This window comes from Brienomyrus brachyistius, chromosome 15, assembly GCF_023856365.1.
Source record: "Brienomyrus brachyistius isolate T26 chromosome 15, BBRACH_0.4, whole genome shotgun sequence".
NCBI lineage: Eukaryota > Metazoa > Chordata > Actinopteri > Osteoglossiformes > Mormyridae > Brienomyrus > Brienomyrus brachyistius.
The window spans coordinates 21,511,531-21,531,812 of NC_064547.1; the positions used below are offsets into that span (position 1 = coordinate 21,511,531).

The 20,282-nt window shown below is 45.4% G+C and overlaps 1 protein-coding gene across 2 annotated transcripts in view; it reads left to right on the plus strand.

Moving 5' to 3' along the window:
- The first annotated feature begins 3,356 nt into the window (after positions 1 to 3,356).
- The window catches only part of palm1a (paralemmin 1a), a 33,080-nt gene continuing 16,154 nt past the window's right edge, over positions 3,357 to 20,282 (plus strand). Inside the window, exons 1-3 of one of the 2 annotated variants that reach the window (XM_048975782.1) lie at positions 3,357 to 3,737; positions 17,173 to 17,218; positions 19,090 to 19,170. In XM_048975782.1, the coding sequence (XP_048831739.1) occupies positions 3,733 to 3,737; positions 17,173 to 17,218; positions 19,090 to 19,170 (132 nt within the window). In that variant the 5' untranslated portion in view covers positions 3,357 to 3,732. The remainder of the gene's footprint in view (positions 3,738 to 17,172; positions 17,219 to 19,089; positions 19,171 to 20,282) is intronic. The other variant, XM_048975783.1, reaches the window with a different exon arrangement.

Sequence of the window (20,282 nt, forward strand, 5' to 3'; positions counted from 1 at the left end):
CAGGTTATTGAACCCGGCAAATATTTCAAGTATTTGCTGACAATCGTGTGGTCTTGTGTTGCCCTTAACTCCAGCATCAATGGAGCAGTCACACTGTATTATTTTTCCAACACAAGTACAGTTTGCACATACAATAAAAAAGACCACGAACACAATTGGATGATTCAAAGCGCAAGATCATATGATGTAGGGTCATTCAGTAGACTAACGAATATATACATGAACAAACAGCTATTTATCAGAATGCAAAATACATGCCTGAAGGTTAATGCTATAAAGTGCAGCAGTAGGACAGGAGACGTTTATTCTACCATTGAAAGACGAAGGTTGAAAAATTATTTTGATTTCTGCTCTTTCAGACGAGTGATGGTTAAGGGAATGTCAAAATGTAATGGTTTATACTCAAAGGTATGGCTGTTTCAAGGCTATTAGGCAGAATGGGGTAACAAGTAATGAAAGAACAGGATGACTGATTCTGAGCATTTTGAAAGGTCAATGACAAGGTGTGTTGCGGGGTTCTGGATGAGCGAGTGTGGTCTAGTGGCAGGAGTCAGGACCTGGCAGACAACAACACAATGTAGGAGAGAGGACATGCTATGTAACCAAGAGGTATGGGTCATGTACTCCACACAAGGAGGCTTTGGATGTCAGCAAATCTGGGTTTTTGAGGTGAAATTGGGCTCTTGCTTCCTTGTTGGTGGACTTGAAGCTCAAAAAAAGGTTCTCAGAGATGTGGAGTTGAGATAGACTGAAACTAACGTGTGGTATGAAAAGTTTGGGTCTGTGGCTCCAAAGGTCGAGAAGGGATCTGTTAAGAATAATTAGGACCAAAGTGGGATGGTTTTGCATTATTTTATTGATCTCTGATGAAGCATAAACAAAAGCCTAGGAATGTCTGTGCCACATGTATGGTGGATTATTAACAAAAACACACACATAAGCCACCCAGGTTCAGACCTGATTATTGTTAATCTGATTGTGTTTGTATTGTCAATGAACTGATGGTGTATAGTTGGACTTTTCCTGGAGAATGATGTATTGCCAGGGAGTCAGGAAGGAACCGTTTGTGGGAAATGCTGCTGGTGTGGTCCACCTGCTCACTGAAAGGGAATATTAAATCCTCTGCAGTAAAGTTTAGGACGGAGGACAAAACGGGCAGTTTATGGTGTTGATTCACACCAATGCCTGTATGCTGAATGCCAGCACCCCCAGCACCCCAAATGTGGTGCTCTGACTCAGGTCTGGCAAGTTTCCAGTGCTTACAAAAATGCAATAAAGGGGAAATAAACAGTTTGGTGCCCCCTGCTGCACATTTTAAACAAAACAGTTAAAACATAATTAAGTGTCCCTCTGGTATGAGACCAAGAATCTTTTTTCCGCTGTTTCGGGACCCTCTGCTGCCTGGCTGTCAGTGGGACAGTCAGGGCACATTTTTCTTCTCCTTTCTCTGACAACCAGCTAGTTTATAACACAATGCATTCGAAATTGCACCCCAGAAGAGAGCTAGTGACTGCGTGCTGGTAAATAGCAGGACCCTGACAAGTTTCTATAAAGCACTTGTATTCTAGCCAAGCTATACGGTTTTCTAAAAACCAAGCCACATATACAGCTTCAACTCAAATATTTTCATAAAATCTATATTATCAAAAAGCAGGAATCTGACATGCATATGACTACTTAAGTATTTGTACCTCTTTGCGCAGTTTCTGGTGGAGCGTACCAGCTGCAATTTTGACTGAGTTTCTGCTATACCCTCAGCCAAATTTCCATGCCCTCTTTGAAGGCGATGGTGGTCCTCTTGACTGTGCTCCAACAGGGATGTACTGGGTCCAAGCAGAGGCAGTGTTTAACACCAGTCTAATTACATACCTGCAGGAGGCCCCCTATTGGCCACAAACTCTAAGCTGTCAACTTTCCCTGTGCTTTAGGCTTTTATTAAAATGGGCATGGCTACCAGAGGTGGAGATAACAGATTTCAGTTCACTTGTACTGAACTGGACCTGAAATCTCCACCTCTGTTGGTTGCACCAGGTTTCTTATGAAAACCTGCTTTTAATTTATCCGATTATGGGTTTCAGTTTCCTGTTTTAACTCATTTTTAATCCCTGATTCATCTGAGTCTCATCCCAGGTTCCTGTCACCTGTTTTCTGGCCAATTCTGGCTGGGTTTTGTCTCCTATTTTCACCTGCTTCTGGATGACTCCTGTCTCCAATCTGGCCCTTCATCCCTTACATTCACCAGTCTCTTACACATCCACCATTGCACATCTCATTCTGAAGCCACCTCTCCTGCCAGGAGCCCAAAGCCCCATCAGTTGCCTGTTTTCAGTATTATCAGAAACCGTCAGTTTGAAGACCTTGCAGTGACTTGGTCCAGTCTGGGTTGTGTTTTTGTGGGATATTTTTGCAGTAAACCAAATTGAGGTCCCAGAGACCAGCATAACAGATTATTTTGACTGTGTCAAAGTACTTGCTTTCCCAGAATTGGTCACACTACCGTATTCAATGACTAAAAACAGCATTCATGAAGCAGTACCTTAGAAATAAGCAAAAAAGATGGTCTAACATAATTTGTTGTGGAGGCATACAAGTGTGTCCCAATATTGGCAGTAAGCACAGCAGGGAGCTTGGTGATATGGCTTTATATATCCTGCTTTATATGGACTGGTGAGCCTGTTAGAGTTCAAGAAAAACAACAATAATGCAAAGTACACAGTAACACATTAGGCAAAATTTAGAGTTAGCACTTCATCTGCACGCCATGTGTTTACCCATAAGGCTTTGTGGGGCATGTAGCCTAAGGTAAGAGCAGGCTGACGAAATGGACAGTCACTGCTATCTTCTGATCAACCCCGTGTTACTCTGTCAATATCAGCAAAAACTAACCGCACGTTTGGAAATCTCAAATTTGACAAATCACTCGTAATATTTCAATTTGAAAGTTCAAACAACCGAAGGGTAAACATGCATGATGCACGCCATCCATGTTGGCTATGCATATGTTTACACCCTTTTTTAGAAATCTTGTATTTTGAACACATTTATATTTCGGATAAAACAGGTATCCGATTCAGGGCTTCTTTCAACTGACAAAAACAACGAATACCCGATGCGAACGGAAAGGGAGGCGACGTAAAAAGCACCAGAATAATAAGACGTAAAATTGCAAATGTACCATAAAAGGAATTTCGAGAGGTATGTTGTCATTCGTAGGCAGTTCAATACAAAAAAAAAACTAAAGATGCCATGATAAATCATTAATTCCCGCGCCGGGTACCAAGCGCCCCTCCCTTTGCCTTCTAGCAACACATTAGCTTTTCCCAGTTTAGTCATATACTTCACCAGTAGGGGGCGTGTCTGCCTGTCAAATCGCACATGGGCGGGAGGGCGCAAAACACACCGCAATCAACCGTTCACTATAACTGACTAGTCGCAAACAAAAGGTATTTTAAAGAGGAGGGGGGATATTGGGGGCAGCTTGGCTTGCCGTCGTACACTTGCACTCCACCCTTTCCCACCGGTCAGGCTGTCCGATCAGCCCGGGCGAGCGGCGCTGCCCACGAATAACGGGAGGAGACGGGAGGAGGACCACCGCCGAGACAGAGGAAGAGGGGCTGCGATTGATCGCTTTCCTCCAGTGCGCTGCGGGCTGGGAGCTGATCGAAACGCGCCTGTGTCCAGAAGGAGAAGACAAAAAGACAAGGTTGAAAACGAGGGGAGAGTGCTGACACCATGGAGTAAGTACACACGGAGCCATGACGGACTGTTGTCATGTTCATCTGACCTGCATGCACCGATGAGGCTTTTTATTCATTTCTTCAGCTCGCCTTACCTTCGGGGACTGCCTGGCGTCACTCCACATGCCCGCCCTTTCAGTCGAAATGGCTTAAATTGCATCGTTAAAAATCCACAAAAATATACATCGGGTCTGCGTAGTTTATTAAAAAAAAACGCGTCGTAACCATTTTATCTGGCATAGCCTCGTTTCGCTGGTGGCCGTGCGTCGGTGTCTGAATATGCTCTTAATAATAGTACTGCGGCGATTGCAGCATAGAGATTGTGTAATATTTCGGGATGCCTTCAGATTTGCACATGGGAGGACGAACAGCAGCATATGCTGATGACAATGAGACGACGTTAATGGCAGTAAAACAGGGCTGTTTACACCTTGGAAATGTGAAACACGATTTTACGTGCATCATCTGTGTTTCATTTGTTACTATCGTCCCAGCTATTCTCACCACAGCATATTATCATCTGTTGGCATGCATCTGCTGAAGCCTAACAGCGCGCCGCTGATAATGTGTGTTATTGATTTAAGGTTTTCCATGATGCTGTTCGCGCTGATGGTATTAAGATGTGCTGCTTGCTGATGATGCCTTACTCAGAGACTACTCAGAAACATGTTTCCTGCAAATAGGAATCATGAGTCCTGTTTATTTCCCCGGGGGTGGGTATTTTGCTTACGCAGGAATTAGTGGAGAGACGAGGGCATTATCTGCCCTGAATGGCGGGGCAGTGGCTGTGAATGTGCAGACATTGAGAGCAGGCATTTTCTGATGTGTTGATAAAAATGGGCTCTTCCAACATGGCTGTACAGACCATAGGATGTGCACATTGGATGTGGCTAGATCATAAAAAAACATTTTTCTTGCTTTTATTTGTGCTTGCTGTCCTCGTAACTCTCCATATGTGGAATCCATTTACCCATCCGTTAAAAGCATTTGTGCAGGTCAAGAAAATGCAGCATTTCCCAAACATTTCCCATTGTTATTCAATGGTGTTTTTTTTTCTCTAGGAATCCTATTGTGTGACGCTAGACCTCTGTATCCTGAAAATGTCACCCACTGCAGCTGTTATGTCCTGTAGAGCTGGTTGCCTGCCTCTGTCTCCGTTTTCAGTCTTGAGTAATTGTGACTGCTTTTACTTGGTAATAGTATGCGCTTATTCAGCGTAATTATTGATTAATGCATGGATGTTTTTTTTTTCCCATTTTGCTCTTCCTGTAGTATTGAACAGCGTATGTGGGCCAGTGAAAAAGATAGTGGGTAATGTTGTGAGGTCGATGTAGAGTGGGGGGCAGTAGGCAGTGTCAGGGGTCAGCTGGAGAATCTGAGTAGAGACTGCGTTGATGTTTGAACAAGTGGCATGCTTCGGTGTCCGGTTAACTGGGTGATGTAAGGTCAGGTCAATGTAGATTAGTGTAGGTAATTGATACAAATATATGGCTTTAATTACTTTCAGATGGATGCAGTCTGTTCATGAGTAATTTTTGTTTTAGGGAAGAACAACATTCCACCAGTATGTTTGCAGAAATTTTGCCTCATTGCATGAACAGTGTCTGGCTCAGTGGATTAGGGATCTGTCTGGAAAGTCGTGGGTTCGAATCCTGTGGCTTTATATAACCATGGTTCTTTACCCCGTTTAGGGGTCCTGGACTCTTGCTGATCCTGCGCTGTGATTCCAAGCTTATGTCTTGGACAAGGTGTCTGTAAATCAAAAGCTACCAACTTCCAGTTGTCCATGAAAATAACAGTGTACCTCTGATGTCTGTAACATATGACAGATTGCATTAGTTGATATTGGACGGGGTGCTTAATTGAAGCAGTTAAAACGCTGAATTAGGATTCATAGTGGAGTGGAGTGCCGAGGTGTGGAATACTATACTTCCATTAATTCCCATTTGCCAGTGAATTTGCGTGAAGCTTCCCTCTCCCTCGTCCATGTTCTGGCGTTCCAGTTAGCCATGCAGTGCTCTTCGGTCACTCACCTTACTCTCCAGCAGACATTCTCCATCTCCCTCGTGAGATACTGGATTATTTTTAACACTCTTGCAGCATGCTAAGCGCTAAGGCATGAATGGCCACCCCGAACAATTATCACACTCTGGGCTTTTATTGTGAAGCAGGGAAAGGCGAGACGCTGAGGAAAATGGTGCCAGCACATTGCTCTTAATTAAAAGTCTCCTTTTAGGAATGGGGCTGCCCTGCAGATACCCAGGGCTTATAGTCCCCGCCCTGCTGCTCCCCTGCCACTCCTCCCTCCCTAACCCTGCTCCCTTTGCTCCTTGTGGGGTTCTGGGTATGGCTAGACACGGTTCCCTCGCGGGAGCCCAAGAGAAGCACCCTCCCAGGGCCGCGCGCGTGATGAACTGAGATGCGTTAATGAGCAGGAGGGGGGTGTGGCCTGTGGCAGCCTGCAGGCTTCACAGCTTAATGTCCCCTCTGTGTCTGTTACTGAGGATGCAGATTTTTTAATATTTGAGAGTATTTCTATTCTTGTCATGGCTTGCTGGTTAAAATGTTTCTTTTTTCTTTTTCTAACGTTTGTATTCGCATTCGCATACATTGTATTCGTCTTTTTTTCAAAACTTTTGGTTCCTATACAGATTTGCTTCATGAATGTCATTATGGTTGTTAGCGTTTTTAGGGAATTATTTGAAATATCTTACTTCCCATTTGCTCCTGTTGTTGCTCGGTGCTGGTTCTGCTCTCCGGGGTGTTTTTTTTTTTTTTTTTTTTTTTTTGGGTTGTCTCCATAGAAACCAGCCGGACTCTTTCAAGCTGTTTCGTCTCTCATGCTTTGAAAAGCGGCTTTATGGAGCGCATGGCAAGAAGTCGATTCTCGGTGCAGCGTTTACACACAGAGCGGCACCTTTGAACAGCTACTGGGCTGTGCTACTCAAGGCCAGTAAGTCGGGCTGCAAAGGCCTGTCTTCAGAGACATTGCAGCAGTGAAGACCCATGGTCTAAAACATGGGTTTAATGGTTCTGAATTCCGTTTGTCTCCCATATTGAAAGTGAAAGGATCGTAAGGCCTATTAGCATAGCGTACAACAGGAAAATGACTTACTTTAGCTCGGACATCAACTGACACATAGTCTGTAACCTATGAGAAGAATCGTCTGCTACTTTTTATCTTATTTTTGATGACAGGTGCATATTTCTGTTCCTTTGACGTGCATAAGGTATAAGGTATACTACTACTTAAACATATACACACTGTATACCTTCTACACCTATATTTATGCACAGTTTGTACACTCCACTACATGTTGTATTTGTATGGCCATCTACATAACAAATGAAGGAATCTTGAGTTTTGAATGATGTAACAGTATTACATCATGGTGATGCTTTAATGCGTTTTACGTTAAAATCGCGTCTCCGAATGTTTGTTTGTGTTGCATAGTATGACAGTTACTTTTGTGCAAGTGCTCCATCCAGGTAAGATGGTTATAAAAACTGCCGCATGAAATGAAATGGTTCTTTGCGCTGGGGACTGCATCTCTGAACAGCAAACCCATATGATTTCAGCCTCCTTTTGGGTATTGAGACAGGCTCCGCTGTGTTGGTTTCTCTGGGGGCGATTTCTAAGGAGGAAGGCGGCCCTTCGCCGTTCTAGCTGAAATTAGACTGCTACCTTCTCCGTTTATGGCGGATATATTAAGATTAAGCGTGTGAGCGAAGAGGTTGAAGGTCCTCGGTGCTCCAGATTAAAATAGCTTAGGAGAAGTCTCTGACAGCAGGATTCGGCAGATGGGCTGCATGCGAAAACATGAGTCACAGGGCGGGCGTCTCCCACGGTAACGGTGCCGTAGACATGTCCAGCTCCTCTCCTCTCCTCTCTCTCCATCCTTACACCTTTGCAGACGCGCTGGTCTATTTTGAGATACGCTTGCCTTTCCTAGGTATATCTGAGGGAACAATAAGTGTCTAATTATCTGCAGGGGGAGTATCTGACTTTGTGACACTGCTCGGTGTCCAGGATTCCTGTCTGCAGCTTGAATCCATCAGATGAAAACGGGGACTAACGTGAGATTTTGGATTCCTGATTTTTAAAATGAACGTGTCAGCAGCCGTTATTCTTTCAGATAATGGCCGGTCTTAAGGTACTTGAAAAACATGCACGTAACCCATGACTTTAAAGAAATCCAACACAAATTGCAAGAGAAATTTCCAAAGATTCACTATCCTCAGTCTTCTAGGGAAGCTGGCTGCTTCTGTTGTGTTCTGTTGGGTGGGGTTGGGTTTAGGGGTGGTGGGGGGGGGCGGGATACAGCTTCCTTAATGTTTCCTGTTCCTGATACCGTGAGACCTCCAGCTACAGATGTTCAAAGGCACTTTATCCGTAAGGTCTGACATCCAGGCTTACAGGAAAGGGGCAAGACCGTCATTGTGATAAAGGAGATTGCTGGGTGCTGGGGAGGGTGTGGCTCGGGGGGGGGGGGGGGGGGGGGGTTTCCAACATCTCAAAAATGTGAAACCAGTTAGGTGATTGAAGCCAGAGAACTTCTGTCATCACCAATAGAATTCAACCTGCATGGCCCTTCAACTAAGAATAGAAAGTGGCAGGAGTGGCTGACCCTTCAGATGGCTGGTTCCAAGCATTCGTTGTCATTGTGAGGGGGGGGCAAACTAGCATTGTCTTTATCTTTCGGAACAAGAACGAAGTCTTTGTGCGTAACATAGAAGGCTGCTTCCCTTGGTCGAGATACATATGTACGTAAACGTTTAATCACTTTTCCTAGCAAGGAATTCCTGACCCCCCCCATTGAACCTTGGACTTGGGGGTGACGTTTGACACCTTCACGGTAGGAGATGTCAGCGGGTTTGCTTCCCTCTTGCGGCCTCATGAATGTAAACTCTCGCTCTGGAAGCTGTACTGGAGATGGAGACCTCTTTGGTTCGAAGGCCCAGCTCTCGAGATCAGGCTGCCCCCCGCCCTCTTCTGCACCTTTCGCTCCAGAGCTATGAGCATTTCACAAGCTCCCCATGCAGACTGTCGGTGATGTTCCACGACTAGGTGGGGAGGGAAGGTGATTTGGCTGGCGGGACCCAGGACGTCTCTTTTGGCTCCTGTATAAATACGTCTACGAACCAGTGCGCTGTTGGACACGAGCTACCGCATGACATGCTGTGTGTTTTAAAAAAAAAAAACAAGTTGCAGTGAACAAATGGGCAGCTGCCCCAGAGGCTTCCAGACAGGTGTATTGGGGTGGGGGTATTAATATCTAAATGTGCAGTTAAATTAGAAACTCTGTGTAAGGCCAATAATGCGAAAAAAAGGGAAATTTGCAGTCAGCCCTGCGTCAGCTGGTATGGGAGAAGCAGTACAGCCTAAATTTATTGCACTGTAGTGTTTTCCCGCTTCCCTTGCAGTTTCATCCTTAATTGGCAAATGTAAGACATTTGCTGTGTTTATAAGCCCTTAAGCTTGGCAGGGAATAGAATGGACTCGTACTCGGGACAGACTATCATGTGATCATCAGGGCTTGTCGGATGTGCTGGGTTGTTCATGAAAGCACTGCATCTCCGAACAGTAAACCTATGTGTTTCACACGGCCACCGGCCAGCCTTGGCCTGCACCAGAATGACTCAGCGCCGGTGTTTAAACTGTGTCCTGATGTTTGGACGGCTTTCCATTGTTTTTAAATTGAATATGCTATCTGGTACCTCATTCAAGAAGTAAGTCGTCAACCCATCGTATCATCATCCCTTACTAGGGAGGGAATTCGTCTCCTGTGTAGTTAGCAGTACATCTTGAAACCTTCTCCCAAGATTCAAAAGTGCTACTGATGATAATAAACAATGCAGTTAGTTGAATTTTAAACTCTATTTGATGTTCAAATAAGTTTGCTTTCGTACAGTGTTTGCTACATTTTGTCGCTATTAGTTATTGGATGTAATTCTTGGGTATAGTACTGTGTTTGAGGTATGTTCTGTACATGAGAGGAGATAAGTGCTGATTTCTGGTTTGGTGTACAGGCCTTTAATTTGCATACAAAAGTTGAGGCTTAAAGCTAAATTATCTCGGGGAGAACAAAAAATGTTTTTTCTGACATCGTAGACAACAGTTATTTTAGGTTGATGTAACATTGTGCCGTCCCACTCTATAGAATCCATTTACGTCAACAGGAAACAGACCTTAATGTGTTTTGATTTTTTGGGTCTCGTTACAGAATACGATGAAGGTCTTTGATTCCATTGAACGTCTTTCTCTACACAAACGCCCAGAAGTGGTAAAGACCATAATACATAATAAGATAAACAGCTAATAAAAATAGATTTATATATTGAAAAAGAGTCATAGCCTCTGTGTAAGGAAGATTTAGAAAATGGCTTCATAATGTTAAATCTGAGACGATAGCGCATTTGCACATTCTTCGTGCCTCTCACAAATGTGTGCGATGGGGCCCACGGGATTCATCACTGGACGTGTGCTGCGGCGAGTTTCAGCCCTTGTGTCTTCATCCTGTTGCACAAACAGGAAGAGACCAAGGAAGCTTCAACGTCAGCGTGGATCCATTGATTCGAATCGGACGATCAGCCGGATAGCCTACAATGGCAGCGCCGGCAACCGTCCATTTTAATGCACGTTGTGTTTTTTTGCCAGAAGACAGTAATACTTCTTTCATTTTTGAGATGGAAATTTTGATTTTGCCACCAGTGAAAATACCTGCGGACTTCTCGGCTCACCTGTCTTGCTTTGAGACATCCTGTCTGCAATTTGGTGAAAATGCCACTTACAAAACTGGGATGTTTCTTTTGTTCAGTTTTTTGTTTTTCCTTTTGCTAGTCTTGATGTGGCAGATGACATTTCCGGTGGCTTGCTGTGGCATCTGATGATTGGTTATGTCAACATGGCTCTTTGAACTTTTGACAAAGGCGAGTCAAAAGGTGTCATCCAGCCTGCTGTGGCCTTCTGCTGGAAGCATCGATGGGTGTCCCGGGGGGGGGGGGGGGGGGGGGGTGATTGTACTCTTTTTAATATGTAAGTTCATAACTGTGAATTTATAATAACTTGTAGTAAATGTATTTACTGTTTTTCTTTTCAAATGTACTTATTTATTTTAATGACTGGTTGGGCTGCCTCATCTCGCCTCCCCTGGGAAGAACAGCCTTCAGGTGGTGCTCATGTTGCCTTGAGCACATTGTTGAGAGTCAGGAGCTTCTCAACAGGAAGGCTGCCCTTCACTGGATCTGAGGTCAACATCAGAATAGCTAAACACTGGACCATGTCCATCCATCTTCCAGCCAGTTATCTGAGACCAGGAGCCTGAAGAGAAGGGCAAAGGAAACACCTTGGATGGGATGCCAGTGCATTGATGGCCAGACACACACAGTAGGCAGTTGAGTAACACCAGCTCACCTAAATGACATGTTTTTGACCTGTAGAAGGAGACTGGAGTACCTGGAGTTAAACTACAAACAAAGAACATGCAAAGTCCATACACACACACACAGGTTTGTAATTGTATCTTTGTGACTCTCTATTTATTTCTATGGGGAAAACTCTAATCCCAACATGACGACCTTAACTTCTACCCAGCCCTTACCTTAACCATAATGAACCAAACAAAATATTTTTAGTTTTCTGATTGCAATTACAGATCTTTGTGGGGACCCGAAAAATGATCCCCACAAAGTCAATAAAACAGGTTATTATCACTGCATTATTACTGGGAACTTCTGGTCCCCACAATGTAATATAAACATAATCTACACACACTGTGTGAGCTGGATTTGATACAAGACAACTACCCTGCCCAACGTCATGGCACCACCATCCAAACTGTGTTAGTTACAGATTTACAGCTCTTTCTCAGTAACATATTTTATGCCTGCTGAAGTATACTGAGAGTTGCTGTTTTATATGCATTCTTTTCAGATGATACAATTGCTCCCTGTGAGAACGTGGCTGGTTTTGTTTTGTTATCCTGCTCTGGCAAGAAGGTGATGAAAGGAGTATGGAGCTTCCTTTCGGTAATGTTTACAACCTGTAACGAAAGCCGTTACCGTTTAACAGAGTCTCTGCTTTCCAGTTCACTGTATCGTTATTGGTAGCATGATGTTTCTGCGTTAAGAGATTCGGTTAAAGATAATGTCAAGAATAATGCCTTAAAGAACTTACCGGAGCAAGAAATGATGTGATTTCTACGGGAACCAAAACTGTTGTTTTGATTTGTCGCAGAGAAATAGTTAATGACGACATTTTTCTGGTGTTCTTATTTCTACAAGCCAGTGAAATAAAGTAGGAACTCCTGATTAACTCAGACATCGCCCAGGAAATAACGTCATCACCGGTCATAAGGAGTAGCCCATTTAAAGACTGTTAAATACAATCACATTTTTTGGAGAGTCTCTGTATTTCAGAGTTAACTTACAAATTGTGTTTTATAGAAGACAAAGCACCTAAAGCGTCATGCACCACCCATGCAGTAGAGTCCATTCCAATACCAGTACAACAGCTGTGCGATGTCATGTGTTTCATTTTTTTCATTGCCTTTCTTTTATAGCGCTCAATGTAAATGATCACATTAACCCAAAGAATGGGCTTGGGCTTATGTAGCGTTTGGAGTAAATCCAGTGATAATGTTGGTGCTCCTTAGTTATATCTGTAATGATGTTATATTAGAAGTGTAGAGCGAGGCCTTTGGAATGTCTCAGTATTCATGACGACCACCCCAGGGTGCGCTGTGTAAAGTAGAAATTCCTGAACTAAGCAGAGCATTGAGGGATTCTCGTAATGGCTGATACTTGACAGCGGCAGTGAGTCGAGTTATCTGTGCTCGACGTGTTTGGAAAGGCTGCAGCAAACTTCAGTGATTTTTACTGGGAGATCTGATGGAGTTCATCTGAATCGCAGGCCCGCTGTTGCCAACATGTGCTCCCCTTTCATGTGTCCACTTAATATTCTCCTTCTGTCCCTCCAGTCCTCGCCAGCATGCTGGGCCTGCCACCCTATTCTTGTCCTACTCTTCCTCGGCGTGAATTTTAACAGTGGATCAGTTTATCTTACACTAGTACTTCTTGGTCCAACAAAACGTAGCTTCTATACTAGAAACATGCTTTAGCTGATGTTGCCTTTTTGTAGTTTTCATTAGTTTTAGACACTGCATGCACCTTTCCCTGCGCCTTGGTAACAATAGTGCCTGCTTTGTTTCAAGTTTTCATACGTTCGTGATGATGGCAGGGCATGTGCTGGTGTAGCGGTAGCGCATGTTGTGTTTACGTACCTCTATACTACTCATTTCATACCCAGATGGTCCTTCAAAGGGGAAACCCTCAACAGCACATTCCACAGAGGGCTGTCTGTACTACGCCCAACACTCTGGTGGAGCACACGCTGAGCATGCGATACTCCGTGATAATGTCATGACCCAATCGTCAATCGCATCATTCCAGAAGACACAGAATCCCTGCAGTTGTCCGTTCTCCCAGCGGCATGCATGTGACCGTGACAGATTTAGGCTGCGGGCACCATGTGATATTTATTTTTGAGGAGTCCAAGCATTGCAGACATGCGTTGACCATACCTGTAGCTGGAAGCCCAGAAGAACGTAAGTGACAGTAACGGGGGCTACATTCAAAGCACTTAGGCGGAAACGGTAGATTAGATAACGCTGCCCATGTTAGCATGACCCAGTAACCCTGAAAATAGTTTTGTGCAGCTACCTTGTGCTAAGTTCTGCCGTCTGGCTCACCACCACAGGGAGTCTGGGTGGGGGCCTGGATGGATAATTGTCCTTCCCATAATGCCTTGCAAAGTGTCCTTGGGACCACATGTAGTGAGTCCAGGCGAATGACTGGCTTTCGAAACATGGGTTATTAGCTTGCTAAAGATGTAGAATATACATTTAATGACCTATAATAACTAGTATGTGACAAGCAGCATTTTCTAGTGGCTATATCTAACAAAAAATAAAAATAGCAGTCCGTGCAGGATGTGCTTGGCCCCTGAGTGCAGTGTTATCCTCACTTCTGTGCACCGCCCTTCTGTACGTCAGCCAGAATCGCCAGGCTACTTGCTTCGAATGTCTGAGATGCCCATCATATTTTCACAGGTGGTACATGTTAAGAGGCAAGATCTGAGGGGACGGGAAGCATGTGTTGTGTGACGGTGGGGAGGGGCGGCCCCCGCCGGAGGCCTAGCATTCCTCTGTTCCCTTGTGGTCAACCTTCTCCTCTTTCATGCGGACACCCAGAGAAGCCCCCACTCTGAGCTTCCCAGCAGCTGGCTGGTACGAGGGGCTCCTCGGCTTGTGGAACTTTTTCATGACACGTGCTATTCATCCAAAGCCTGGCTGGCAGTTGTTTCTGCGGCCTTCCTTTGGCGATGGTCGTTTCCTTCTCACTCAGAGAACTCAGAGCTATGTATTAATTGAATCGAAAGCTTCAAGATAACCGCCATAGGAGTATTATATTAACCTGGTCATTCAGAGTAAATCTTTGTGTTTCACAGATCACAAATAGATTTTTTTTTTTACCGTGTGATGCTACTGTGTGTGAGGAACCCAGGCAGAGTGCCGCGTACAGATATCTGTTAAAAGTGCAAAATGAGCCTGCATGAGCCTTGTTAGGCGTTTAATTCACGAAGTCGTCATGTGACTCTGCTCTGAAGCCATTTCCAAGATAAAATCTGCGATTTTCATTGGTGAGAACAAAACAGCTGTAAACAGAACCACTGCTTCAAGACACCATTCTGTCATCCCCAATATGAGCTGCACGTGAATACTGAGTCCGTATTTAGTAATATTTAACATATGTACCAGTTGTATGATTGAGAATCCTGGCTTTGTCTACATAATCTGTTTTTTTCTGAACTTTTTCTCGCCTTTCTTGTCGTTTCTCATCTCCATCGACACCATTATGAATCTAAGTGGTTTTTGGAATTGCAGAGTACTCAAGTATTCGTTTTGATCTTCTTCTTCTTCTTGGTTCAGTGCCTAGTCAAAGTCAGAAATAAACGTAGGTGCACCATTGTTACCTTGGGAGTAAGGCACAAGTGCTATTTTATTTCCGATGCCTTGTTGTGAGTATATGTTAGCTGATGACGCATGTGCATGTCCGGGTTGGACTCCCTAAGCTATCTGCATGCTAGACATGGCTGGATTTGATTAAGGGGGAATGCTTTAGTCGAACACCCGAGAGTCAAAAATGCTTGTTAGTTCACCATCCTGCCTGTCATCTCAGAGTTGAGTCAAACGCTCGTCATTTCACCACCATTCCTGTCATCTTTGAGTTTAATCAATTGCTCGTGAGTTCACCATCCTGCCTGTCATGTCTGAAGTTAGTCAAATGCTCGTGAATTCACCATCCTTCCTGTCAAACGCTCGTCATTCCACCACCTTTCCTGTCATCTTTGAGTTTAATCAATTGCTCGTGAGTTCACCATCCTGCCTGTCATGTCTGAATTTAGTCAAACGCTCGTGAATTCACCATCCTGCCTGTCATGTCTGAATTTAATCAAATGCTTGTGAGTTCACTATCCCGCCTGTCATTTCATAATTTAATCAAACCCTCATGAGTTCAGCATCCTACCTGTCAACTCCGAGTTTAGTCATACACTTGAGGGTTCACAATCCTGCCTGAAACCTCTGAGATTATTGTCTTAAATGTAGCTGTTTGTATGTTGCAGTGAGGAAGGACAGACTGCTCATTTTTAACAGAATTTGTTCAGGCTGTAAGATACATACCAGAGAACAGACCAGAAATTCAGAGATTTATTTACATTTGGCCATATTGTACTGCATACCAGTTGAGAGCTTCAAAATATTTCAAGAATTCATAAAGTTGGGAAATGTGCCCAGGACAAAGGCCAGTTGGGGGTGCTACATGTATTCCATATGGTATTAGCGTGTATCTGGACATCTTTTCTGTTTTATCTGAGCAGTCAGATGTGAAACATCTGTCCAGACGCCTTATGAAATCTGTAGGGGTGTGTGCGTGTGTTAAAGTGAAACACAGCAGTGTCTGTAGAAATGACAATTGATGGCGATACAGAATCAAATTTCATGCAGTGGTCAGTCCTGGTGCCTCATACCAGTCCCAAGCCTCCCTCAGTATGTGGAGTTTCACGCTTCCTCCTTGTGCTCTGTGAGTATTCCTGTCGCCCCTGACACTATGACTAAGCTACTTGGTATCTCTAAATTGGCCATAGAGCATGATTGCCGTTGGATAATGGAATTGCCATTCCATCAATTTAGTCCAGATGGGATAGGGTTAAGTCTCTGTATATTAGGATGTCTACGATAAGACTGTCTTCCTGTATTAAGGACTTTTATATGCAATACATTCTTTTCCTGTGATCAGCATGATAAGCAACTTATTGATGATGTCAACTCAGACTGTTGTTTTCCTTGCGATGTGACAATTGCAGGTACAATAACGTGCAATGTCAGTATTGACATCGTGCATCATGCAGGCCTAGTATTGCGGGCGGCACAGTGGGTAGCACTGTTGCTGCACACCGTCGCATTGTGTGTGTGAAGTTTGCATGTTCATGTGTGCGGGGGTTTACAACGCATCCTCTGGTTTCCTCCCACTGCCCAAAGAAATGCAACTTAAGTGAACTGGAAGTGCCTAAATTGACTGTGTGTGTGTGTGAGAGAGTGAGTGAGTACCTTGCAATAGGCTAGTGCCACGGCAATTGCAATAAATATATTATATTATATTATATTATATTATATTATATTATATTATATTATATACAAATGATCACTTGATTAATCCTCAAATTCTTCGGTAGATTACTTGATATAGGGGGCGGCATGGTGGTGCAGTGGTTAGCACTGTTGCCTCACACCTCTGGGACCCGGGTTCGAATCTCTGCCTGGGTCACATGTGTGTGGAGTTTGCATGTTCTCCCCATGTCGTCGTGGGGTTTCCTCCGGGTACTCCGGTTTCCCCCCACAGTCCAAAAACATGCTGAGGCTAATTGGAGTTGCTAAATTGCCCGTAGGTGTGCATGTGTGAGTGGATGGTGTGTGAGTGTGCCCTGCGATGGGCTGGCCCCCCATCCTGGGTTGTTCCCTGCCTCGTGCCCATTGCTTCCGGGATAGGCTCCGGACCACCCGCGACCCAGTAGGATAAGCGGTTTTGGAAAATGGATGGATGGATTACTTGATATAATCGATAGTGACAGCCCTAGCTTAATTAAGTCAACTTATTAGAGATTGTCTATACTGCTGTTTAGGTATACAGTGCTTATTCTGGTTTTATATACTGAGTGAATATTTAGGGTCTGTCAGATACATTCTGCAAGCTTCTCTCCTATTCCTCATCCCCTGAGTCTCGGGGCGGTGAGTTCAGCCCCCCCTGCAGGTGTAAGCAGTCCCATTCCTCCTCAGCGGAGTGCTTTCTAACTCTCTCTCTGTGTCTCCCCGGGCAGGAAGTCTGAAGCGGTTTTGCACCAGGAGAGACTCCAGGCCATAGCGGTGAGTGAGACCCGTCTACGCAGCTGTTCTGCGTCCGATGAGGAGGTGCTCAGCTTGGCCTTGTGAGATGTCACGCTCCGGAACTTAAACGGTCTCAGGCAGCAAGCCGCATTTTATATTTATGTGACCAACCGCGGGTGTCTAACCTCCATTACTGGGGGAGGTGATGCCCACGACAGCCAGCGTGGCCCTCAGTGCCACCCTGATGTTCCACGTGACACCAGCGCCCCCCCCCCCCCACCCCATCCACACACAAACACCATCTGGATTCTCACTTTGTACTTCAAAGACCCAAGCCTTCTCTCCTCCGCCATTGTGACCCAGTTCCCCCTCCGCTGCCCCCGCCCCCTTCCGCTCGTTTGTGATCATTCCAGAGGAAAGGAGCACAGAGAGGTAATGTGCTCTCTAATGCATCCATCGATCCAGAGGCACACACACACACACACACACACACACAGAATGCTACACCACCACACCCACCTCCAGAAACAAGCTTCCTGGCCGCCGCTAATGGAGTCTGCATGCAGCCTCTGACTACCCTCTCTCTCCATTTTCTGTCTGTGTCCCCTGAAACCCTGCAGGTTCTCCCTCATTCATTCCTAAATCATCATCTTCTCCCATCATTCTGTACTTTGTTCCAGCCCATCATGTTTTAAAGCCGATCCCAGCTTCTACATCCAAACAGCACAGTAGTGCTGTACATGTCTAAATTGGCACCAAAACTGAGAAATCCTTACTGAAACACTCCCCAGTAAACCCAGTTAAGGTTTTATGGAGCACATGGATATTTAAAAAAAAAACGAAGGACTGGTTCCGACATGGCTGACTCCGTAGCGGTGTGTTGGGTGTTTGTTCCCTAATGCCTTACTCTCTAAGACAGGCAAGGTACTTTATGAGGCGAATTTGATTAGCAAAAGCTAACAGATGGGACTCCCGATACTGGCGGAGGAAGTCGGTCCCAATCGTCTGCTTTAGCCTGGAGCTGCTATGCTGCTTTATCCACTGAAGACACATTAGATAGCTTAGCAACACGGGCACATAGAAACGTCAGCGTTTTAATGACCTCGTTTTGAGTTTCGAGAGTTCTCTTCATTCTGCTTATTATTTTTCTTTGAATGTACAGTACCAGTGAGATGTATGGACACACCTGCTTTTAATGCTACGTTATTCACCTTATACTAAAAGACCTCAAGGCAGTGGGGGGGGGGGTAATAAGTATCAAATGTCAACCGCCAAGAGAAGTGTTCAACATCTCTATTTAGGCTCTTCAAAACAGCCCCCTTTTGCTCCGAGGACAGCACTGCAGGCTCTTGGCGTCCTTTCAACCAGCTTCCAGATGTAGCCACCTGGAATGCTTCTCCAACAGTCCTGGAGGAGTTTCCACCGGTTCTGCGCACAAGTTGGCCACCTTTTACTCTTCAGTCCAGCTGATCCCAAACCAGTTTTATAGGGTTTAGATCGGTGGATTGTAGGGGGCCGGGTCTTCTGTCCATTTCCCTTTTCACAAGACAGTAGTAAATCTCGAGGTACGTTAAGGGTCTTATTGAAAAACAAATGATTTTCAGTGGGTGTATCTAGACTTGACTGGTACTGTATATTTTTCCTTGAACCTTATCCGCCAGTTTTTTTTTTTTGTTGTTTCTGCGATGTAATATGTACATGACCACACACACAGCAGGGCGGGACTAAACTTCGGTGATGTGAGGCAGCAGTGTGTCCTATGGGCGCACGGTCCCATTCTGTGCACTGATTTATCTAATTTGTAGCATGTCTTTCTTGCGGCTCGGTCCTACCAGGGGCACATCCCCCTGCGTCTTCGCTTGCCCCGTCCGTGTCCCTGGCTGACCTCAGGTCCCATTATCGTCTCGCAGGAGAAGAGGAAGAAACAGACAGAGATTGAGAACAAAAGGAGGCAGCTGGAGGATGACCGCCGACAGCTCCAGCACCTCAAGGTAGTGCCGGCCGTCACGTGTGCAGGGGAGGCCGTCCACTCCGGGTGCAGCTGCTCTCAGCCCATATGCATTATGAATGATAATAGGCAACTTACTGGCCTGTTTGTGTCTACTGCATAAAAAGGTGGAACATCTTCAGTCATAATGTGCTAAGTGACAGGATGATACGAAATCTTCTGGCAAGGTACACAGTGGCACTATTATCGACTTTTAATAATTTTTTTTGTTGGATTATATTTGTGTAATTTTTAACCTGCGCTGTTAGTGCTAGGCAGGAACCAGCAAGATTCATAAGACTCTAAATGCTGGGTTGGAGGGGCTGCAGTAGGGGGGCTGTTAAGGGGTGTGTCCCCTATGGAGGGTGGAGGGCTTGTCGATGTGTTGTGTTGTGGTGGGGGGTTCAAGCCGGGTAGTACTGAGACTGCGCTTATGGAAGTGTAGAACTAGTGTCCCACATCGCCCCCTGCTGGTCTGAGCAACATGGCAAATGCAGTTTCAGAGGCTCGTGTTTAGCTTATTATATAAAGACCTGTTTGCATACAGGTGTCATGGTGTTTGTCAGCGGTGCAAAAATAGGCAGGCGGGAGACCACCACGCCGGCGCGAGACGCCACGTTATGGCTCCAGACGGCCGTAAATCGCGCGAGAGAAATGGCCTGAGAGGCGAAGCCATTGTGGAAGAGCGGACCACACATCCTGGAGAGGGCCGAGCTGGCAGCGGCCCGCCAAACTGAGATAAGGTCCAAGAGACGACCGTTCTCGTCAGCGGTTTCCATGGAGGCCCACTGCAGGCCCAGCGGAGCGCGGCCGTGGAGGACAGGCGGCGGGGGGGGGGGGGGGGGGGTGGGCGTTCGAGACAGAGAGCCAATGTGCTGGCCTTTAGCTGGGCTGGACCCCCCCCCCCCCAAAATTGCACTTCCAGATACACCAGCGGTGGGAAAGGAGAACTGGGAGAAAGTCGGCATGCGTCAAAGAGACAAACCCTGCTGTCAGGCAGCCGACAGCTTCCCTTTGCCGCCGTGTAATTAATGTAATTAGAAGGAGCTGGAGCAAAACACTGTTGTTGCAGAAGTGACAGCGGAGAGCGGGGCAGCCTGACCTGCAGACGGCGAG